Source organism: Lampris incognitus, chromosome 14, assembly GCF_029633865.1.
Source record: "Lampris incognitus isolate fLamInc1 chromosome 14, fLamInc1.hap2, whole genome shotgun sequence".
Taxonomy (NCBI): Eukaryota; Metazoa; Chordata; class Actinopteri; order Lampriformes; family Lampridae; genus Lampris; species Lampris incognitus.
The window spans coordinates 47,995,400-48,020,001 of NC_079224.1; the positions used below are offsets into that span (position 1 = coordinate 47,995,400).

At 46.7% G+C, this 24,602-nt stretch overlaps 2 protein-coding genes across 7 annotated transcripts in view; one reads left to right on the forward strand and one right to left on the reverse strand.

The window, feature by feature from the left end:
* Positions 1-5,702: 5,702 nt before the first annotated feature.
* Positions 5,703-8,415, forward strand: LOC130124191 (oocyte zinc finger protein XlCOF20-like). Its single transcript, XM_056293642.1, has 2 exons — positions 5,703-5,883; positions 6,389-8,415. Exons 1-2 carry the CDS (start codon positions 5,712-5,714, stop codon positions 7,387-7,389), a joined length of 1,173 nt encoding a protein of 390 aa, XP_056149617.1. The 5' UTR covers positions 5,703-5,711; the 3' UTR covers positions 7,390-8,415.
* A 13,528-nt stretch (positions 8,416-21,943) lies between these two features.
* The window catches only part of dlg1b (discs large MAGUK scaffold protein 1b), a 189,056-nt gene continuing 186,397 nt past the window's right edge, over positions 21,944-24,602 (reverse strand). For 4 of the 6 annotated variants that reach the window (XM_056293198.1, XM_056293194.1, XM_056293196.1 and 1 more), the window contains one exon: positions 21,944-23,544. In XM_056293198.1, the coding sequence (XP_056149173.1) occupies positions 23,438-23,544 (107 nt within the window). In that variant the 3' untranslated portion in view covers positions 21,944-23,437. The remainder of the gene's footprint in view (positions 23,545-24,602) is intronic. The other 2 variants (XM_056293195.1, XM_056293193.1) reach the window with 1 other exon arrangement.

Consider the following 24,602-nt stretch of genomic DNA (forward strand, 5'->3'; position numbering starts at 1 on the left):
GACAAAGGAAGGAAGACAAGGAGACTTGGTGGTGGGATGAGGAAGTACAGCAAAGTATACAGAGGAAGAGGTTGGCAAAGAAGAAGTGGGATAGTCAGAGAGACGAAGAAAGTAGACAGGAGTACAAGGAGATGCAGCGTAAAGCAACGAGAGAGGTGGCAAAGGCAAAGGAAAAGGCGTATGGTGAGTTGTATGACAGGTTAGACACTAAGGAAGGAGAAAAGGACTTGTACCGATTGGCTAGACAGAGGGACCGAGCTGGGAAGGATGTGAGGCAGGTTAGGGTGATGAAGGATAGAGATGGAAATGTGCTGACAAGCGAGGAGAGTGTGCTGAGAAGGTGGAAGGAATACTTTGAGGGGCTGATGAATGAAGGAAATGAGAGAGAGAGAAGGTTGGATGATGTAGGGATAGTGAATCAGGAAGTTCAGCGGATTAGCAAGGAGGAAGTGAGGGAAGCTATGAAGAGGATGAAGAGTGGAAAGGCAGTTGGTCCTGATGACATACCTGTGGAGGCATGGAGATGTTTAGGAGAGATGGCAGTGGAGTTTTTAACTAGATTGTTTAACACAATCTTGGAAAGTGAGAGGATGCCGGAGGAGTGGAGAAGAAGCATACTGGTACCGAGTTTCAAGAACAAGGGTGATGTGCAGAACTGTAGTTCTGCAACATTCAAACTCATGTTAAATGGTGGTCAGTGTCCGCCTGCCCTCAATTAAAGTGGCTGTGATTAAGCCCAAATAAAGTTCAGCTGTTCCTGCAGGATTTTCCTGACATCTTCTCGGTTGCACCCAACTGCAAAAGCTGTGGTCCACAAAGAGCTTTCAAAGCATGAACCGGGTCTCATTGTTGAAAGGTATCAGTCAGGAGAGGGGTACAAAAGAATACCCGAGGCATCAGATCGACCGTGGAACACAGTGAAGACCATCATCAACAAGTGGAGAAAATATGGCACAACAGTGACATAACCAAGAACAGGACGTCCCTCCGCAATGGATGAGAAGACGAAGAGAAAACTGGTCAGGTGGGCTGCAAGAGGCCTACGGCAACATTAAAGGAGCTGCAGGAACTTCCGGTGAGTCCTGGTTGCTCCCTACATGTGACAACAATCTCCCATATTCTTCACATGTCTGGGCTATGGGGCAGGGTGGCAAGCCTGAAGACTACTCACACGGGACAAAAAAAAACATACAAGCCTGGCTAAATTTTGCAAAAAAATACATCCAATCTCCCAAAACTATGTGGGAAGATCTGATTTTGAGATACTTTATTAATCCCTGTGAGGAATTCTGCTCTGCATTTAACCATCCTAGCTGTGTAGCTAGGAGCAGTGGGCAGCCGCCGTGCAGCGCCCGGGGACCAACTCCAGTTCTTCCTGCCTTGCCTCAGTCAGGGGCACAGACGGGAGTATTAACCCTAACATGCATGTCTTTTTGATGGTGGGGAAAACCGGAGCACCCGGAGAAAACCCACGCAAACATGGGGAGAACATGCAAACTCTACGACCTGGGATGACCCCCAAGGTTGGACAACCGAGGCGACAGCGCTAACCACTGCTCCACCGTGCTCACAATATGTGCTCTGGTCTGATGAAGCCAACGTTGAACTTCTTGGCCATAATCCCAAAAGGTATGTTTGGCACAAGAACAACACCGCGCATCACCAGAAGAACCCCAGACCAATGGTGAAGCATGGTGGGGGCAGCATCAGGCTGTGGGGCTGCTTTTCTTCAGCTGGAACTGGGGCTTTAGTCAGGATGGAGGGAATCACGAATAGCTCCAGATACCAGTCGATCTTGGTACAAAAACTTCAGGTGTCTGCTAGCAAGATGAAGATGACTTTCACCTTTCAGTACAATGACCCAAAGCACACCCAGGTCAACAAAGGAATGGCTTCACCAAAAGATCAGTGTTTTGGAAAGGCCCAGACCTGAACCCAGTAGAACATCTTTGGGGTGGCTTGAAGAGGGCTGTGCACAGGAGATGCCATCACAATCTGACGGATCTACAACGTTTTGGCACGAGTGGGAAAATACTGCCAAGTGAAGATGTGCCAAGCTGATAGACTGACCCCAGAACACTGAGCGCCGCAGTAACATCAACAGGTGCTTAAACAAAGTATTAGCCTAGGGATGTGCACACTTACGCCACCAGGTTTTTGTAAGTTTAGCATTTATTTACTTAAAGGTTGCAGTTTGTTTTTCACATATGTTCACAGGTTGCAATTTCACATAAAAGGTGGAAAAGTTCTGACATGGTTTATGTTGCTCTAATTTTTTTACATCACAAAACCCTGCTCGGTAGACTTTATATGTATATATCTCCTCTGTATGTAGTATAATATTATTTGTAAAGACTATTATATGCCTTAGTGTAGTAGTTCTATAGAATATGATATTAATATATTAGTATAAAAGTGTGGTAGTGTTTGTATATTAGCATCATTTACAAGTATAGTTGGGGAGATGGTTCTGCAGATGTAGCTGGTGTGCTCCACACCGGCTCCTCCTATGAAGTTCGTTCCCCATTTAGAGGCTGTGGGGGGGGGGTGATATTGTAGAAGTAAAACTAAAACAATTAACAATGTGAACACTTCAGGACAAGGTAACAACACGCTGTTTGGGCAATATAACAACAATGAACGATAGCGATAAAGAAAAAAGGCAACATGTAAAGGTGCAAGAGAAAAGGAACAGCCAAGACAAAAGCGGAAGTCGTTTAACAAAACGAGACTGACTTCCTACAAAACCTGTCAGGTCGTGTTTGTGTTGAAAGCAGCTTTAACGATCAGATCCCCAGTGAAGCCAGCTGCTGTGGTTCTAATAGAAACTGAGCATTAGTTTGGGACATTAGCTTCTATCTGCGGTGTAATGTACTACTAGTTGTGGTGGGCTGCATGCTGTGCAGGCCTGCAGGTCGAGCATGGGGACAGCAGATCCCTGGCAGCTTCCCGGCTGGCCCTGCTGGAATGACTGCGTCCTGTGTGGAAGCAGAGACTTGTTTGACCAAGTTCAAGCATAATGTCTTCTTTGTTCGGGCGCCTGCCTGCCTGCCTGCCTGCCTGCCTGCAGGCCTCAGGTCTGATGGGTTTACTCTGAGCAGAGCAGCGAGGGAACACAAGAGGGGCTGTTCCCCGTGCGGTGGATTTGACTCAAGGATTCCACATCATGTTCCGTCTCATGTCCTATCGGTCTAACATCTAGAGGGGGACGATGACGACACGCAACTAAACCCCTGAGAAAACTGGGTTGGCGCTGGGTTTTGTTTAAACCTGTTTTTAGGTTCCCACTCTAAAGAGAAACAAACTGGTGTGGGTGCGCTGTGTAACTTAAAACGTAGGGGGGGGGGAGAAGAGAGAAATCACTCCAAATCCCATTAGGAAGCCTTAAACCTGGAAGACAATCTGGGTGAGTTTCGTCGAGTTCCTCCGGACCGACCGAACTCTTCTGGCCTCTCTGGCGCCACCTCCAGGCCACAGGTCAACCCTGCCCGGAGACTGCTGACGTGTTATGGCTACTTCCGGACCTGTCTCGGCCCTGCGTGGGGGGTCTTTCCGTCTTGTTCTCTCAGCCCGTTTAAACGCGCACAACTTGACAGACGCTGTGACGCGCCAGCATTCCTGCTGGTGTCTCGTGGGAACAATGACTGACAGGGACTTTCCGTATCACTTCCTGCTCCTGTGACAAGAAGAACGTATGCTGGTACAGGCTCTGGCGTCACCATGGAAACAATGTCGTTTTTGTTGTTGTTGTAGTTTCGTTCCCATGTGCGTCTTGACTACAAGATGCACGTTTGAACAAAACTACATTGGTTTCCATGGTGACGCCAGTGGCAACGGTAGAAATGCTGAGAAATAATATCGTCACCCGTCACAGTTTCTCATAAAGTTGTGTACGTTTAAATGGGATTAAAAGAAAATTTGGGTTTTTTTTTATTAAAAAAAACCAATAAATTTTTGATAATAAAAACGTATTTTTTGATTAAAAAAATCATGTTTTTATTGATGCATCAAGAACTCCCACCCCAATTTATCTCCAGCCGTAAATGGTGTGGTTTCATGTAGTGCATTTTATTGTGTATCAGCACAGAAAAAACTGTTTACGACGCAAACATATCGCTGAAATGGTTTGAGAAGTGGACATCTAAACAGTAGTGGAAGTGAAGATCCCAAAATCACCATTCGAATACGTTTTGACTTTCTTCATAATCTTATTTTCCCAAACCTATCCCAAGTAATGAATGGCTGAGGGGATTTTCTTCTCACGCGAAAAGAAAATGTAAAGAAAATGTAAAGAGATGTAAAGAGTATCAGCCTTGACACGGCTTTGCGCGTCCAGAAGGACCCGGCCCAGAGGAATGAGGCGGGGGGCAGACAGCCACAGCTGGTCTTCACGTTGACTTCTAATAAAAGGTCCTTCGGACTAGCGGGGACGTCGGCGTCTGTGTGCTGGGACGGCTTCATGCTCGTCTTCAGCGCCGTGTTCACACCCGCTGCGCTGCAGAAGAAGAAGAACAGGAAGAAGAAGAAGAAGAAGAAGAAGAAGAAGAAGAAGAAGAAGAAGAAGAAGAAGAAGAAGACACACGTCACCACTGCGACGCCCTCCATCCACACCGCCGAGTCAGAGTCGCACACATTTCAAATAGCTGTCACCACGTTGGCCTTAATCTAGTGTACTAATTTAGCATTAGTTAATTAATAATTACTTTAGTATTTTTAATTAAGTAATTTGGGGTATTTTAGGATGAATTAAGTAATTTAGGGTTAGGGTACATTGATTAAGTAATTAAGGTTATTTTAGGGTAAATTAAGTAATTTAGCTTTAGGGTAAATTAATTAAGTAATTTAGGGTATTTTATGATAAATTAAATAATTTAGGGTATTTTATGATAAATTAAGTAATTAAGGTTATTTTAGGGTAAAGTAAGTAATTAAGGTTATTTTTCGATAAATGAATTAAGTAATTTAGGGTATTTTATGACAAATTAAGTAATTTAGCTTTAGGGTAAATGAATTAAGTAATTTAGGGTATTTTATGATAAATTAAGTAATCAGGGTTAGGGTAAATGAATTAAGTGATTTAGGGTATTTTATGATAAATTAAGTAATGTCTGAGTGAGGTCATTTTCAACTCTGTTACAGTAATCAGGGTTAGGGTAAATGAATTAAGTGATTTAGGGTATTTTATGATAAATTAAGTAATCAGGGTTAGGGTAAATTAATTGGGTAGATTAGGGTAGATGGTGTCATTGATCGTGTCATAGGTAAAAGTGAAGACAGCAGCTGGCGGGAGCGTCGCCACGTGGTTGTAAAAGCGTCACTTCCGTTATGGCGACGAAACACACAAGGATGTCTTGCAGCCGCATCTTTGCCTTCACTCCCTTTGGCTTTATTCCAGTTTCCTTGAACGCAAACAGCATTTTGCTTAATTACCACAAACAACACGGAATGTCTGATATGTAAATAGTCTGTAATTATGCTAATTGAAGTGAGTTAAACGCCTCTTCTTTTTTAATTACGTTTGTATGTGCCGGAGCACATTCGAGCAACGTGCTTCTGACGCGTCTGCAAGCCAAACGCGCATGTGCCGCCCAGCGCGGAGCGGATCCGGGCTTTTATTTTCCCCAGAAGAAGAACCTGACCCGGAAATACATCAGCCGCACACTCCGCCCATCCGGAAGCAGAGCTGCCGAACGGTTCGGTTCCGTCTCAGAATGAATAAAATCCAGACGGTGAAGGCGCTTGTCAACCAGAGGCTGGCGGCGGCCGCGGAGGAGATCTGCGGCATCGTGGAGCGGCTCATCCGGGAGTACGAAGACCAGGTCTCCCGTTCAAACCGCCAGACGCTCCGCCCGCCGGAGACCAGCCCCGAGGTCAGCGGAGCAGGTAAACAAACACCCGTCCCGGCGTCCCGCTTACGCAGCTGCTGGTGTACATCTGAGGAACCAAGTCCTTTGACTGACAGCTTATCAGATAACGACTTTGATTGACAGCTTATCAGATAACGACTTTGATTGACAGGTTATCCGGCAGTGCCGGTATGAAGGTTTATTTATTTGCTGACAAAGTCCACTTTTTGTCAGGTGACGTGACGTTTGTGAACCAGTTAGTCGTTTTCTCGAACAGTCGACAACAAGAACACAAGAAGCCTTCAAAACTTGCGTGCCCCCGAATTTAGAGGGACACGCTCCATTTGTTATTCTGGGTATGAAACGGCACGTGGGCCCTGTTGATTAATACACCACGAGAATGGGCTTGAAATTGTTACATTTCCCAAGCGGCTTGACCCCGAGCCTAAATGAGCAGGTTGAACTTCCTGTCCTCAGCTGAGTCGTGGGGAGCTGCTTGCTGGTCACAGATCTGCTAAACCTGCTTTTCTTCCTGCCCGCAGATGAGCAGCAAGTCACCGGCCCGGCTTGCAAAGAGCAAGTTCTGCTAGAACAGCTCGAATGGGCAGACCGGGATCCACCACGGATTAAAGAAGAACAGGGGGAACCTTGGAGCAGTTGTGACGTCATAAAGTTCATCTACAGCCCTGCGGTGAAGGCTGAAAAGCTTCAAACAGACTCCGGCGGCCCCTCTGAGGAACCCATAAACCTTGAGTCTTCACACCAAGAGGCTGTCCCCTGCACCTCCACAGAGCCGGCAGCTCCGTCCGGGCTCAGCCTCCCCTCAGACCTCCCTGCCCCCGAGAGCGACGACCCTGACGGCCACGGCGCTGCATGTTTCTGCAAAGTGTGCGGTATGGCGTTCAGCTACCGCGGTTCTCTGTTGAACCACGCCGAGATGCATGCCGAGGACGCCCACTGCCTCTGTGGGGTTTGCGGCAAACTTCTCCCCAGCGGAAAGGGCCTGCTGGAGCACCTGCAGACCCACGTCAAGGTGCACATCTGTGGATTCTGTGGCAAGAACTTCCGGCGGCTGGTTGACCTGTCGGTGCACCTGCGTTGCCACACGGGCGAGAAGCCCTTCAGCTGCAAGGTGTGTGGAAAGCGCTTCACCCGCAAGGGCAACATGGAGAGCCACATGAGGACACACACGGGGGAGAAGCCCTACCGCTGCGTGGTGTGTGGCAAACGCTTCAACATCGCCTCATCCATGATCCGCCACTCCAGGACGCACTCCGGGGAGAAACCGTACAGCTGCCAGTTTTGTTTCAAAGGATTCACCAACAGCTCGGACATGAAGATCCACATGAGGACACACACGGGGGAAAAGCCCTACACCTGCCCCATCTGTGGGAAGGGCTTCCCCCTCAACACGCCCCTCAAGTACCACATGAGAATCCACACCGAGGAGCGGCCAAACTGCTGCAGCGAGTGTGGGAAATGTTTTAGCGACGTCTACTCGCTGAGACGACACATGAAGGGTCACACAAAGGTCAAATCTTAGTGCTGCTGCAAAAGAAAGATGCCAGCTCAGCCGAAGCAGAACCTGACTGGTGGGAACAGGTCAGTTAGCACCTCTACCAGTCCCTCTTTGGAGGGTCTCTTCAAACCCTGTCCGGTTGCTTTTATGTTGGAACTGATGGAACAGGGAGTTTCCTGATGCGACAGTACTACGACCGTTGTTAAAGTGGATGGAAACGACAGACAGAGTTGGACCGGAACCTGTTTAGAAATCAGACACCAGAGCATTTCACTCCTAAGACACCTGATTTCTTTTGGAGAAACTAGCGTTGGCATGATGGCGTTAACAGACATTATTCAATATTACTTCAGTGATCTGAAGCACTTTCCTCTCAGAGCGGTGACGTGTCGGATGGGTTCATATTGGTTTCCAGGTATTCAGAGTCCACGTTGACTAACAGTTTGTTCTGAAATAGATGCATAACAGTGTCTAATTAAATCACACTAGGGTCATATGCATGAATGTCTTGGAGTTTAATGAAGTAAAGTCTTGAAGTAGGAAGATGTCCTTTTTACCTCTAAGCGTTTAATGAGGGAACTGAATTTCCTGATCGGGTTTTGCAGCCCGCCGGGATGTTCTGCTGCTCCACCACCGGAGGAGACCAAACGGCTTGGAAACACGTTCTGTGGTGCAGCAGCTCTGGGCTCCGGCCAAGTCTGCTCGAGTTCATGAAAGGCACGCAAACCAAAAGTGGAACAGGAAACATTATACCACCAAACCAGCAGGGGGCAGTAATGTTGTGAATTTCAGCGCAAATGTCATCGTTGCTGAGGCTGATTGGTTCCGTGTAGAATCTGAAGAAGGCAGCTCTTTTGAATTGCGAGTTAGCAGTACCAGTTTTCTGACATCTGAGTTTTGTTTACAGCTGAAGATGGGCTCTGCTGCTCAGTTCAGTGTCCTGACCGCTTCAGCAGAGAGCAGGAGATGACTTCTGTTGTTGTACTGCAGATGAATGAACGTGCCGAGGGATGTGCCAAAGCATCTTCATGATGGCTGAAAAATAAAAGAAGTTATTCCACATATATGGTCCACACTTATTTATCATAATGACCCATTAGCAACAAGCATTTAATTTCTCATCTTGTCTCTCTTGCTTTGTCTCCAAACCGTCCAACCTGAGCTGTCCCTCTAATATACTCGTTCCTGATCCTGTCCTTCTTCATCACTCCCAATGAAAACCTTATCATCTTCAACTCTGCCACCTCCAGCTCCACCTCCTGTCTTTTCATCAGTGCCACTGTCTCCAAACCATACAATATAGCTGGTCTCACTACATCCACCTTCGCCACCTCTACTCCTTGTATCCTCACCATTCTGCTGTCCTCCCTGTATGTAATCCATCTTGCTCCTACTGACTTTCATTCCTCTTCTCTCCAGTGCATACCTCCACCCTCCAGGTTCTCCTCAACCTGCAAACATCATAGTCCACGGAGACTCCTGCCTGATCTACACTTAAATCAGTATTTAATTTCTCAAATTGTCGGTTTGTCTAACTCACACCATCTTCCACGGTAATCAGGCTTATGTTAAGCTCTATTATACTGCCTTCCTTAAGGTTCCTCGTTAATCTGTTCGGCGGTGCAAGCAGACAGACTTGGTCTGTAAATGACTCCGGAGAAACCCAAATCGGCTCTGTGCATCGCTGTTGTCCACTGACTTCCGGTTTCTACTGCAGCGGTCATACCAGTTTCCTGTGTGTTGGCGGGTGCTGTTGACAATGGCATATTTTTCGCGATGCCTGCAAGATTTACCATGGATACATGTCAACCACATGCACACAACTGCCCACACACTCTCACCTGCACCCACCAGCACACTTTCACCTGCACCCACCAGCACACTTTCACCTGCACCCACCAGCACACTTTCACCTGCACCTACCAGCACACTTTCACCTGCACCTACCAGCACACTTTCACCTGCACCTACCAGCACACTTTCACCTGCACCTACCAGCACACTTTCACCTGCACCCACCAGCACACTTTCACCTGCACCCACCAGCACACTCTCACGTGCACCCGCCAGCACACTCTCACCTGCACCTGCCAGCACACTCTCACCTGCACCTACCAGCACACTTTCACCTGCAGCTACCAGCACACTCTCACCTGCACCTACCAGCACACACTCACCTGCACCTACCAGCAAACTCTCACCTGCACCTGCCAGCACACTCTCACCTGCACCTGCCAGCACACTTTCACCTGCACCTGCCAGCACACTTTCACCTGCACCTATCAGCACACTTTCACCTGCACCTGCCAGCAAACTTTCACCTGCACCCGCCAGCACACTTTCACCTGCACCTGCCAGCAAACTCTCACCTGCACCTGCCAGCACACTCTCACCTGCACCTGCCAGCACACTTTCACCTGCACCTGCCAGCACACTTTCACCTGCACCTATCAGCACACTTTCACCTGCACCTGCCAGCAAACTTTCACCTGCACCTGCCAGCACACTTTCACCTGCACCTACCAGCACACTTTCACCTGCACCCACCAGCACACTTTCACCTGCACCCACCAGCACACTTTCACCTGCACCCACCAGCACACTCTCACCTGCACCTACCAGCACACTCTCACCTGCACCTACCAGCACACTTTCACCTGCACCTGCCAGCAAACTCTCACCTGCACCTACCAGCACACTCTCACCTGCACCTGCCAGCAAACTCTCACCTGCACCTATCAGCACACTTTCACCTGCACCTGCCAGCAAACTCTCACCTGCACCTATCAGCACACTTTCACCTGCACCTGCCAGCACACTTTCACCTGCACCCACCAGCAAACTCTCACGTGCACCTGCCAGCAAACTCTCACCTGCGACTGCCAGCAAACTCTCACGTGCACCTGCCAGCAAACTCTCACCTGCACCTGCCAGCAAACTCTCACCTGCACCTACCAGCAAACTCTCACCTGCGACTGCCAGCAAACTCTCACCTGCGACTGCCAGCAAACTTTCACCTGCACCTACCAGCAAACTCTCACCTGCCAGCAAACTCTCACCTGCACCTGCCAGCAAACTCTCACCTGCACCTGCCAGCAAACTCTCACCTGCACCTACCAGCAAACTCTCACGTGCACCTACCAGCAAACTCTCACCTGCCAGCAAACTCTCACCTGCGACTGCCAGCAAACTTTCACCTGCACCTACCAGCAAACTCTCACCTGCCAGCAAACTCTCACCTGCACCTGCCAGCACACTCTCACCTGCACCTACCAGCAAACTTTCACCTGCACCTATCAGCACACTTTCACCTGCACCTATCAGCACACTTTCACCTGGACCTACCAGCACACTTTCACCTGCACCTATCAGCACACTTTCACCTGGACCTACCAGCACACTTTCACCTGCACCTATCAGCACACTTTCACCTGCACCCACCAGCACACTTTCACCTGCACCTGCCAGCACACTCTCACCTGCACCTATCAGCACACTTTCACCTGCACCTATCAGCACACTTTCACCTGGACCTACCAGCACACTTTCACCTGCACCTATCAGCACACTTTCACCTGGACCTACCAGCACACTTTCACCTGCACCTATCAGCACACTTTCACCTGCACCCACCAGCACACTTTCACCTGCACCCACCAGCACACTTTCACCTGCACCTACCAGCACACTCTCACGTGCACCTACCAGCACACTCTCACCTGCACCTACCAGCACACTTTCACCTGCACCTGCCAGCAAACTCTCACCTGCACCTACCAGCACACTCTCACCTGCACCTGCCAGCAAACTCTCACCTGCACCTATCAGCACACTTTCACCTGCACCTGCCAGCAAACTCTCACCTGCACCTATCAGCACACTTTCACCTGCACCTGCCAGCACACTTTCACCTGCACCCACCAGCAAACTCTCACGTGCACCTGCCAGCAAACTCTCACCTGCGACTGCCAGCAAACTCTCACGTGCACCTGCCAGCAAACTCTCACCTGCACCTGCCAGCAAACTCTCACCTGCACCTACCAGCAAACTCTCACCTGCGACTGCCAGCAAACTCTCACCTGCGACTGCCAGCAAACTTTCACCTGCACCTACCAGCAAACTCTCACCTGCCAGCAAACTCTCACCTGCACCTGCCAGCAAACTCTCACCTGCACCTGCCAGCAAACTCTCACGTGCACCTACCAGCAAACTCTCACGTGCACCTACCAGCAAACTCTCACCTGCCAGCAAACTCTCACCTGCGACTGCCAGCAAACTTTCACCTGCACCTACCAGCAAACTCTCACCTGCCAGCAAACTCTCACCTGCACCTGCCAGCACACTCTCACCTGCACCTACCAGCAAACTTTCACCTGCACCTATCAGCACACTTTCACCTGCACCTATCAGCACACTTTCACCTGGACCTACCAGCACACTTTCACCTGCACCTATCAGCACACTTTCACCTGCACCCACCAGCACACTTTCACCTGCACCTGCCAGCAAACTCTCACCTGCACCTGCCAGCAAACTTTCACCTGCACCTGCCAGCAAACTTTCACCTGGACCTGCAAGCAAACTGCACCTACCAGCAAACTTTCACCTGCACCTGACAGCAAACGGGGGAAGAGTTCCAAGTTGTACATGTCAAGTTACATCCACAGTTGAGATGGAGCAACAGAGGGTGTTAACAGATTACTAGAATAGTTATAATTACAATTAAAATAAGTTCTCTTTCTAATCAAACACCCGAAAATATGAGGAAAGTACTGTTCTCACAGCTGCATTTATAACCTTTTTATTTGTTTTAACTCAAACTTAATTTAAGCATGTGTATGTAACTTGATATGTACGAGTTGCAACTCTTCCCCCGTGTGCTGGGAGGTGCAGGTGGAAGTGCGTGGACAGTTGTGTGCATGTGGTTGACCTTTATCCATGGTAAATCTTGCAGGCATCGCGAAAAACATGCCATTGCCAGTAGCAAACGCCAACAAACAGGAAACTGGTATGACCGCTGCAGTAGAAACCGGAAGTCAGTGGGCCCATCCTCATCACATTCTACAGAGGCACCACAGAGAGCATCCTGACCAGCTGTCTCTCTGTCTGCCATGGGAACTGCAAGGCCTCCGACCGCAGATCCCTACAGCGGATAGTGAAGACAGCTGGACAGATCATAGGACCTGCTCTCCCATCCATCCAGGCCATCTATGCTGCACGGTGCCTCCGGAAGGCTCTCAGCATCGTGAAGGACCCCGCCCACCCTTCCCACATCCACTTCACCCTCCAACCCTCTGGCAGGAGGTACTGGAGCATCCATGCTGCCTCCACCGGACTATGCAACAGGTTCATTCCTCAGGCTGAGGTTCCTCAACAGCCTGCCTGAACACTTGGACCTCCCACAAAATGACTTTTGACCTTCTCACTCACTGTCTGTGTCAGGTGTGCTTGTGATGTTTAGGTCTGCGAAGTAATTCTTTTTTAATGCACTTTTTGTTTTTAATATTTATTGTGTTATTTGTTTTTGTGTGGCACTGAGGTCCTTGCGAAACGTAATTTCGTCCCCTTGTATGTATGAGACATGCATACGAGGCAATGACGACAGTAAAAGCAGTCTAAGTGTAAGTCTACAGTGATGCAGAGACGCCATTAATTGTGTGGCCCATTACCCACATGTTGGACTGTTGTTATATATTCCACTTCACAATGAGGAACGGCTCTATTTCACTGCCAGGTTTCCAATTTAACAAATGTACTTAGAATGAAGAAGATGTAGTAATTAGTTTTTGGTGGTGGGGTGCATTTCTTTTAATCTTTTGACTTAAGCAGAGCGTAAACCCATAACTCCCGTGGGCAGGTTTCGCTGTATTATGTAGCATAATACATTATGCTACATAATAATACATTATATAGCATAATGTATTATGTAGCATAATGTATTATGTAGCATAATGTATTATGTAGCATAATGTATTATTATGTGGCATAATGTATTATGTAGCATAATGTATTATTATGTGGCATAATGTATTATGTAGCATAATGTATTATTATGTGGCATAATACATTATGAAACATAATAATACATTATATAGCATAATGTATTATGTAGCATAATGTATTATTATGTGGCATAATGTATTATGCCACATAATAATACATTATGCTACATAATACATTATGCCACATAATAATACATTATATAGCATAATGTATTATGTAGCATAATGTATTATTATGTGGCACATTATGCCACATAATAATACATTATGCTACATAATACATTATGCTACATAATAATACATTATGCTACATAATACATTATGCTATATAATGTATTATTATGTAGCATAATGTATTATGCTACATAATAATACATTATGCTACATAATACATTATGCTACATAATAATACATTATGCTACATAATACATTATGCTATATAATGTATTATTATGTAGCATAATGTATTATGCTACATAATAATACATTATGCTACATAATACATTATGCTACATAATACATTATTATGTAGCATAATGTATTATGTAGCATAATACATTATGCTACATAATAATACATTATGCTACATAAAACATTATGCTAGAGCGCCATAAGGTTGCCAGGTCTCGGCGTCTTTCAGTGGGTCGTTGTTACACGGGAGGGTTGATGATCCGTGCAGAGGACACAACACTTTTGTCTCCAGTTACTCAGAATGTGGACACTGAGCTGACACGCCCGACACGCAGCGTACGTGTGTCGTTGCCATGAGGAGTTGTAAACATTAACGTTCGTCAAGCTTGGATCTGACTTCTCTTACTTGGTTAATACTTGTGGAGACGTCCTCATGTAACAGAATCTGATGGACATGAAATACAGTTTTTACACTGCGGGAGTCAGATTAAGAAGAATCAGTTCATCTGGAACCTTCCATCATCATCATCTAGGTGACCTCTTCAGTCTCACCTCACTGCAGGTACCCCCACCCCTTTAAACACTACAGTCACTGCAGGTACCCCACCCTTATAAACACTACAGTCACTGCAGGTTCCCCCACCCTTATAAACACTACAGTCACTGCAGGTTCCCCCACCCCTTATAAACACTACAGTCACTGCAGGTACCCCACCCTTATAAACAATACAGTGACTGCAGGTGTCCCCACCCTTATAAACAATACAGTCACTGCAGGTACCCCCACCCCTTTAAACACTACAGTCACTGCAGGTACCCCACCCTTATAAACACTACAGTCACTGCAGGTACCCCACCCTTATAAACACTACAGTCACTGCAGGTTCCCCCACCCTTATAAACACTACAGTCACTGCAGGTTCCCCCACCCTTATAAACACTACAGTCACTGCAGGTACCCCCACCCCTTTAAACACTACAGTCACTGCAGGTTCCCCCACCCTTATAAACACTACAGTCACTGCAGGTACCCCACCCTTATAAACACTACAGTCACTGCAGGTACCCCCACCCCTTTAAACACTACAGTCACTGCAGGTTCCCCCACCCTTATAAACACTACAGTCACTGCAGGTTCCCCACCCTATAAACACTACAGTCACTGCAGGTTCCCCACCCTTATAAACAATACAGTCACTGCAGGTACCCCACCCTTATAAACACTACAGTCACTGCAGGTTCCCCACCCTTATAAACAATACAGTCACTGCAGGTGTCCCCACCCTTATAAACACTACAGTCACTGCAGGTTCCCCCACCCTTATAAACACTACAGTCACTGCAGGTTCCCCACCCTATAAACACTACAGTCACTGCAGGTTCCCCACCCTTATAAACAATACAGTCACTGCAGGTGTCCCCACCCTTATAAACAATACAGTGACTGCAGGTACCCCACCCTATAAACAATACAGTCACTGCAGGTGTCCCCACCCTTATAAACAATCCAGTGACTGCAGGTACCCCCACCCTTATAAACAATACAGTGACTGCAGGTACCCCACCCTTATCAACAATACAGTGACTGTAGGTACCCCCACCCTTGTAAACAATGCATTGACAAACCATCCAAACTAATGACCGGTTTAATATGCAAATATGGGCGTGACCATTAACTAGAACGTTGGATTTTCAAAGTTTAATAACTTTGTGGGGGGGGGGATACACACCTGCTGCTCCCTGAATGCTCCTTAAATGGCATGTTGTAGTGAATTAAGGGGGCAGCCACAGGAAGTGGAGGAAGGACTCACAAATACCCCTCATGCTTTGCTGCTGACTGTCAGTCTTCAGGGCTAAAAAAGTCCACGGGTGTGTAAGAACAGATTTGCCCACACGAGGCCCCGGGCCGGGTGACCCGGGCCGGGTGACCCGGGCCGGGTGACCTGCGGGAGGGTTTGATAAAGGTGTCAGTGGTGAATACTGCCCCTGCACGTCCAACATGAGCTGTGTAAGTGCCCGGCGACGGGGCAGGATGAAGTTACATGCAGGGGCAGCATCTGAGCGTCTCTACTCAGGGAAGCTATTTGTGTTTGTGTTCACAAACATTTTCAGTTTAGGCTTTCATTTTTACTGTCACATGCTTAAAGATATGGAAAATATCACAATAGTATGGAATACACTATTATATAAATATATGTGTGATTACACACACACACACACACACATTTATATATATATACAGTGCATCCGGAAAGTAGTCACACCCCTTCACTTTCCCCACATTGTGTTATGTTACAGCCTTATTCCAAAATGGATTAAATTCCTTTTTTCTCCCATCAATCTACAGACAATACCCCATAATGACAAAGTGAAAAAGGTTTTGTAGAAATTTTTGCAAATTTATTAAAAATAAAAAACTGAAATATTGCATGTACATAGTAAGTATTCACAGCCTTTACTCAGTACTTGGTTGAGGCACCCTTGGCAGCAGCGATTACAGCCTCAAGTCTTCTTGGGTATGAAGCTACAAGCTTGGCACACCTATATTTGGGGTATTTCTCCCATTCTTCTCTGCAGATCCTCTCCAGCTCTGTAAGGTTAGATGGGGAGTGTCGCTGCACAGCTATTTTCAGGTCTTTCCAGAGGTGTTCAATGGGGTTCAAGTCTGGGCTCTGGCTGGGCCACTCAAGGACATTCACAGACTTGTCCCGAAGCCACTCCTTCGTTGTCTTGGCTGTGTGCTTAGGGTCGTTGTCATGTTGAAAGGTAAACCTTCGCCCCAGTCTGAGGTCCTGAGCGCTCTGGAGCAGGTTTTCATCAAGGATCTCTCTGTACTTTGCTCCATTCATCTTTCCCTCGATCCTGACTAGTCTCCCAGTTCCTGCTGCTGAAGAACATCCCCACAGCATGATGCTGCCACCACCATGCTTCACTGTAGGGATGGTATTAGCAAGGTGATGAGAGGTGCCTGGTTTCCTCCAGACGTGACGTTTGGCATTCAGGCCAAAGAGTTCAATCTTGGTTTCATCAGACCAGAGAATCTTGTTTCTCATGGTCTGAGAGTCCTTTAGGTGCTTTCTGGCAAACTCCAAGTGGGCTGTCATGTGCCTTTTACTGAGCAGAGGCTTCCGTCTGGCCACTCTACCATAAAGGCCTGATTGGTGGAGTGCTGCAGAGATGGTTGTCCTTCTGGAAGGTTCTCCCATCTCCACAGAGGAACGTTGGAGCTCTGTCAGAGTGACCATCAGGTTCTTGGTCACCTCCCTGACCAAGGCCCTTCTCCCCCGATTGCTCAGTTTGGCTGGGTGGCCAGCTCTAGGAAGAGTCCTGGTGGATCCAGACTTCTTCCATTTACGAATGATGGAGACCACTGTGCTCTTCGGGACCTTCAAAGCTGTAGACATTTTTTTGTACCCTTCCCCAGATCTGTGCCTCGATACAATCCTGTCTCGGAGGTCCACAGACAATTCCTTTGACTTCATGGCTTGGTTTCTGCTCTGACTTGAACTGTCAACAGTGGGACCTTATATAGACAGGTGTGTGCCTTTCCAAATCATGTCCCATCAAGTGAATTTACTACAGGTGGACTCCAATCAAGATGTAGAAACATCTCAAGGATGATCAGTGGAAACAGGATGAACCTGAGCTCAATTGAGTGTCATAGTAAAGGGTGTGAATACTTATGTACATGCAATATTTCAGTTTTTTATTTTTAATAAATTTGCAAAAAATTTCTACAAAACCTTTTCCACTTTGTCATTATGGGGTATTGTGTGTAGATTGATGAGGAAAAAAAAGGAATTTAATCCATTTTGGAATAAGGCTGGAACATAACAAATGTGGGGAAAGTGAAGTGGTTTGACTACTTTCCAGATGCACTGTATGTGTGTGTGTGTGTGTATATATATATATTACCTGAACCGCTTATCCTGCTCTCAGGGATCCTGGAGTCATTGGGTGGCAGGTGGGGAGACACCCTGGATAGACTGCAAGGCCATCACACTCACTCACACACTCACACACATACTGACACTCACACTCACACACACACACACACACCTACAGACAATTTAGTACGGAAACCCACAGACACGGGGAGAACATGCAAACTCCACACAGAGGACGACCTGGGATGACCCCCAAGGTTGGACTACCCCGGGGCTCGAACCCAGGACCTTCTTGTGACCATGCTAATTACTGCACCACCGTGCCACCATATATATATATATATAAAACGGGTTAAATCAGACTCTTTAAATCTAGACAGTCTTCATCCCAGATGAATGCGGTTTCAACTGCAGAGTCTTCCTCATCCTCATCACTGCCAGCTGTCACAACAGGTTAATCAGCAGGACAGAGCACCAAACACGTTCCTGTTTGTTTGTTAAATTTTTATTATGCTTAAAAAAGAAAATTAAAATACAGAGGAGGTGGTGATAAAAGAAAAAGAAAAATATATATTCATATTCAAATATCTTTATACTTTTCTATTCATTTACGATTAACAATGCAAAGAAAATTATTCCCATAGTAGTAGTGCTTAAGTAAAGTTCAATATAGATTTTATTATAACAAAATAGGCAGTTTCCCCAGGGTTAAATCTCATTGTACAATAATCGTCTCTATTTTTGCATCTGCATTTTATAGACAAACCAGATGCCTGGAAATGGCAGTTCCTTCTTCATCCTCTCAGAAAATAACGTCCAGCTGTCGGGGAGACACTGGTAACTGTGTCTGGCTTCCACCTTCCACATCCCAGGCCTTCTAGAGGACTGGGCTTCAGTTCCCAGAAGAACTCTGATCAGGCCTTCTACAGGACTGGGCTTCAGTTCCCAGCAGAACTCTGATCAGGCCTTCTAGAGGACTGGGCTTCACTTCCCAGCAGAACTCTGATCAGGCCTTCCAGAGGACTGGGCTTCACTTCCAAGCAGAACTCTGATCAGGCCTTCCAGAGGACTGGGCTTCAGTTCCCAGCACAACTCTGATCAGGCCTTCTAGAGGACTGGGCTTCAGTTCCCAGCACAACCCTGATCAGGCCTACCAGAGGACTGGCCTTCAGTTCCCAGCAGAACTCTGACCAGGCCTTCCAGAGGACTGGGCTTAAGTTCCCAGCACAACTCTGATCAGGCCTTCTAGAGGACTGGGCTTCAGTTCCCAGCAGAACTCTGATCAGGCCTTCCAGAGGACTGGGCTTCAGTTCCCAGCAGAACTCTGATCAGGCCTTCCAGAGGACTGGGCTTCAGTTCCCAGCAGAACTCTGATCAGGCCTTCCAGAGGACTGGGCTTCACTTCCAAGCAGAACTCTGATCAGGCCTTCTAGAGGACTGGGCTTCAGTTCCCAGCAGAACTCTGATCAGGCCTTCTAGAGGACTGGGCTTCAGTTCCCAGCACAACTCTGATCAGGCCTTCTAGAGGACTGGGCTTCAGTTCCCAGCAGAACTCTGACCAGGACTTCTAGAGAACTGGGCTTCAGTTCCAAGCAGAACTCTTATCAGGCCTTCTAGAGGACTGCGCTTCAGTTCCCAGCACAACTCTGACCAGGACTTCTAGAGGACTGGGCTTCAGTTCCCAGCAGAACACTGATCAGGCCATCTAAAGGACTAGGCTTCAGTTCCCAGCAGAACACTGATCAGAACCTTCAACACAGTTTTTACATCAGAGACCAACCGCTAACGACGTTCTGCTAATTAAAAATCCAACGCTCGCGTCTACATCTGGAACGGGGTCAGTTCAGCGTCAGAAGGAGTCGACTCATGAAGTCAAAGTCAGCTTGCCGCGGCTCTGACCTCTGACCTCCTCTCACGGTTGGTTGGCTGGTTGGTCGAGATGTCAGTGATCTCTGGATGAAATCATCAGTTAAATGACGGCGGAGTAAAACGTGTTAAAAGTTGTTGAGAGTTCTTCACACAACCGAAGGGAGAGGCGTCACATCAGCAGCGCTCCAGACGCGGCGGTCGTCTCCTGTCTCAGTGTCGAGGGAAACGGAACGTGAACCTGTGCTAATGCTACAAATCACCAAGGAGGCCATCGGTCAGCCGCTCAGTTTCCCGGGCAAAAAACAAAGCAGAAACACCCAAAGATGGCAGTTTTGAAATGGAGCCCTCTAGATGCTGAGCTGAAGCCCCGGCTCTCGTCCTACGTGGGGCAACAACAAATCAGAAAACCACCGGGTGTCGAACAGAAAAACAAGAGAAAACTAGATTAGACGAGGGGAGAAGGGCGTTAAGGAAATGCCTGGTAAAAGACGACATGCTGTGAAAGCTGCAATGTGCAAAGTTTTGCTCTGTGACCTGGCCCCTCCTCCTCGTGACCCCGCCCCTCCTCGTGACCACGCCCCAAACCATGCCTGAGACTAAAAACTCGCCCTTCCGACAACAATAGACAAAACAAAACTGAACAAAAGGAGAGAAAAATGAAACAAAAGCGCTTTACACTGGACTTCAGGGGTTTCACAGAACAGTCGACCATCAAAACCTCTGGCCAACACTGTGCATAGTCGTAGACTAATTGTTCATCTGTGGTTTTAGCACTGCAGCAATAAAGCAGTGGCAATGCATCTACAGCAGGTATACAGCTGGGGGCGCTGTGGTCACAACAGATTTGTTGGAACAATCATTTCCTATGTTATGCCATGTTAAATAAACAGAACTTAAGGTATTTAGAGAAGGAGAGACTCCCGCTATCCCCGTGTTTTGGTTTAACGAGTGTCCATGTTAACCGGTGACTTTAGTGACAGCAGCTGTTGAAAACACAAACAGAACATGTGGCGTCCTCCTAAAAGCCTTTCATTTTGCTGTAATCAGTTTCAAATACCCACTCATCTGTATTTCATATCTACGCTGAACCATTTCTACAAGTGAAGTTGTGCTCAGCAGGACTCGCTCACCTCTCGTAACGTTTCTTGTAACGCCGGCAGTGCAGCCGTATTTTATACCTACATGCATGCTCAATAATCCCTGGCGACAGGCATGGGTGCAAGTTCATGAATACTGGGATGACCTCCAGCACTGTACCTGTCCCCCGTACACAGGCTTAGTGGTTGTGTCAAGAAGGAAATCTCAAGTAACAATTTGGTAAACCAGTATGCGGATTGACAAGACCATACCGGATCGGTCAAGGCCCGAGTTAACAATGGCCAGCATTGGTGCTGCGCCTTCACAGGGTACCGATGGAAACTGTACAATTTGCTGTGTCGACCCCTGAGAAACAGGGGAAAAGCTGAAAGAAGAAGAAGATGCATGCTCAATAATCCCGGTAGAAAAATCACAGGAATTGGAATCAGTTCATCTGGACCCAACGTTTACTGAGAGGAACGTTCCATCAAAGTGAAACCGGTGGTTGGTTTCGGCTGTTATGCCACTGTGTTGTTCGGAAGGGTGGGCATACCTGCTGTCACTTAGATGAGTGATGAAACACGTCGATAAATGTTGTGTCCACATGAACTGATTCAACCTTCAGTGACGTTCTTACCTGGATTACTGAGCATGCATCAAGACATTTTGACTCATTTTGGCGAGGACCGCCTTAAACTTGTCCGTGAGCACGAGGGACCGGCGTGTAAGATGGCAGACTACAGGAACCACCTGAGATTCAGCCTCAGATGCAGACAGAGCGGGATTACAACTCTTCTTCTTCAAGCGTTCATTAGCGAGGGTTGCCAGCACCATCAGGATGACGTGCTTGCCAAACAAATCTCCTCCAGTCCTGTCTGTCCTGAGCTGGTCTTGTTGCCTCTGGTATTTTCAGACTAAGCCATTCTCTGACGTCATCATGATACTGCCTTTTTGGTCGGCCTCTCTTGCGCTTTGCTGGTGTAGTTCCCCAAATCGCTGTCTTTGTTCATTTGCTTCCACCTGGGGTCAGGTATGCCCAAAGAATGATAGCTTTCTTTTCATCATATGTGCCATTAGTCCTCTTTCTGTTCCTAATTCATTAAGGATGCTCGTATTCATTCCTTTCTCTGTCCAACTTCTTTGAAGCATCCTATGATAAAGCCACATCTCTGCAGCCTCAATCCTGTTTACCATCACTTTCTCCAAAGTCCAACTTTCAGCTCCACATGACAGTACTGGCCAGATGAGGGCTTTAAGTCAGTCTACTTAAAGCCCTCGTCTGGCCAGTGCTGTCATGTGGAGCTGAAAGTTGGACATTGAAGAAAGCGATGGTAAACAGACCTAGGAGCCTGCAAAAGAAATCTTCGGTCAAGGGCTACCAAGCTAGTAAGAGGGAACTGGGACCGTCCATCTCAGAGACGCGGGGGGGGGGGGGGGGCTAAGAGTACATCTGTTACCATCTTACAATGCTGTGATTGCAAACATCCCCAAATCCTCTGTGAATAGTACACATGACCACTGTAACTCTAGTTAATGGTCAGGGTCATTTGCATATGAAACTGGTTGCTGGTGTGGGTGGTTGTACCACTGTATTATTTATAAGGGTGGGGACACCTGCAGTCAGGTGAGGACACTGTATTGTTTATAAGGGTGGGGACACCTGCAGTCAGGTGAGGACACTGTATTGTTTATAAGGGTGGGGACACCTGCAGTCAGGTGAGGACACTGTATTGTTTACAAGGGTGGGGACACCTGCAGTCAGGTGAGACTGAAGAGGTCAGTTAGGTGGTGATGAAACGTTTCTGTCAATAAACGGTGTCCAGATGGACTGACTCAGCTTCTGTGATGTATTTTAAACCGTTATCCTCAATGGGAAAACGACCCATATTCAGTCATTTAACCTGTAACGTTATAATGTCAAATTCCTCATTAGATGCTAGCGGCTCTGCTAATCCGTGCTTCTCCACAGTAAAAGTAACTTTAAGAAATGTGGATGCTTCTTGTTGGCGACACCGTTTAATTTACACAACATAGGACAAAAGGGACCAGACGATATCTATATATGTACTGTATTGAACATTCAATTTAAGATGATTTAAGGCTTTTAGGCTTTTCAACAGCTGCTGTCACCATGACGACCATGGACGCACTCGGCTGAAACACGGTCACCGGTTAAACCGAAACACCTGCAAGAAAGCAGTCGTGTTGTTTCTGCAGCCAACTGCAGCTCAGACAAGCTTGCTGGGGGTTTAGACCAATCAGATTGCGGCTCATTTGTAAACAGTCCCAGAGCCAATCGAGGACTCTGTTATTCGATCTAGCCCCAGGTTGGTCTCGCCTACATTAGTTAACCCTCTACTGGTTGTATTTGAGACCTTTCTGACAAGAATTGATCGTTATAGAGTGAAAAAAAAATCCCCGCGATTAACCAACTACTTTTTGGGAGCAGTTAACGACTATTAAAATGCAGCAGTTGTGAATTCCCTACTGGACGTACTCTTCAGTGTTTCCTCTTCATGCAGACATGGAGGAGTCGTACCATCATTCTCTTCTGGAAGTTTCCACCCAGAGCGCTCCACCCTCGCCGTAAAACCCCCCACAGGACGAAGGTTTACCCCCCGTCCTTCTAATGAGGAAAGCCAAGCGTAGGGAGGTGTGTGTGTGTGTGTGTGTGTGTGTGTGTGTGTGTGTGTGTCTTTGGGAAAGAGGGGTGCATAAGCTGCCACTGCAGCAGATCAGGTTGGTTTAAAAAAAAAAAAAAGTGGAAAAAAGAAGAAAGAAACAAGATATAAATAGGGGGGGGGGGCGGAGGTGAGTTTTTCTTCTTCATAGCTTCTCCTTGGACTGAACCCAGATGTACGGACCGGACTGCTCTTCGATGATCTGTTTGACCTGCTCGTAGATCTCCTCCAGCGTGTCTCCCTGGACGATGGCTGCAAACACAACCACATACAGCACACGTCAGTGACCTCTGACCTCCAGCCCCATCCTCACATGCCCTCTTATCACCTAAAGATCAGCGACACACGGCAGAACTGACAAGAGGGACCAGTCCAGTCCAGAGAGGTTCCTGGATCTCATCACGACTCAAACTGATAGTGGCTAAATCATGACTAATATGGCTCTCTAACATTTAACTTAAAGGGAAATGAAGAATATAACTCTTGTAAGATATAACTCTTATAGGATAGGATATAATTCTTATAGAACATGGAATAACTCTTATAGGACAGGATATAACTCTTACAGGATAGGATATAACTCTTATAGGACAGGACATAACTCTTATAGGATAGGATATAACTTTTATAGGATAGGACATAACTCTTATAGGATAGGATATAACTTTTACAGGATAGGATATAACTCTTACAGGACAGGATATAACTCTTATGGGATTTGATACAACTCTTATAGGACAGGATATAACTCTTATAGGACAGGACATAACTCTTACAGGACAGGATATAACTCTTATTGGATTTGATACAACTCTTATAGGATAGTATATAACTTTTACAGGATAGGATATAACTCTTATAGGATAGGATGTAACTCTTATAGCATAGGCTATAATTCTTATAGGACACGGTATAACTCTTATAGGATAGGACATAACTCTTATGGGATTTGATACAACTCTTATAGGACAGGATATAACTCTTATAGGACAGGACATAACTCTTATAGGATAGGATATAACTCTTACAGGACAGGATATAACTCTTATAGGATAGGATATAACTCTTATAGGATAGGATATAACTCATATGATATAACTCTTATAGGCTTTGATATAATTCTTATAGGATATAACTCTTATAGGATAGGATATAAATCTTATAGCATAGGCTATAATTCTTATAGGACACGGTATAACTCTTATAGGATAGGACATAACTCTTACAGGATAGGATATAACTCTCATAGGATATGAAGTAACTCTTATAGGACAGGCTATAACTCTTATAGGACAGGCTATAACTCTTAT

What these genes read in the sequence shown, in the direction of transcription:
- LOC130124191 (XM_056293642.1), top strand. Translation starts at nt 5,712, where the DNA reads ATGAATAAAATCCAGACGGTGAAGGCGCTTGTCAACCAGAGGCTGGCG. An exon ending in CCCCGAGGTCAGCGGAGCAG is followed by an intron (nt 5,884 to 6,388) that starts GTAAACAAACAC and finishes TCCTGCCCGCAG; the next exon opens with ATGAGCAGCAAGTCACCGGC.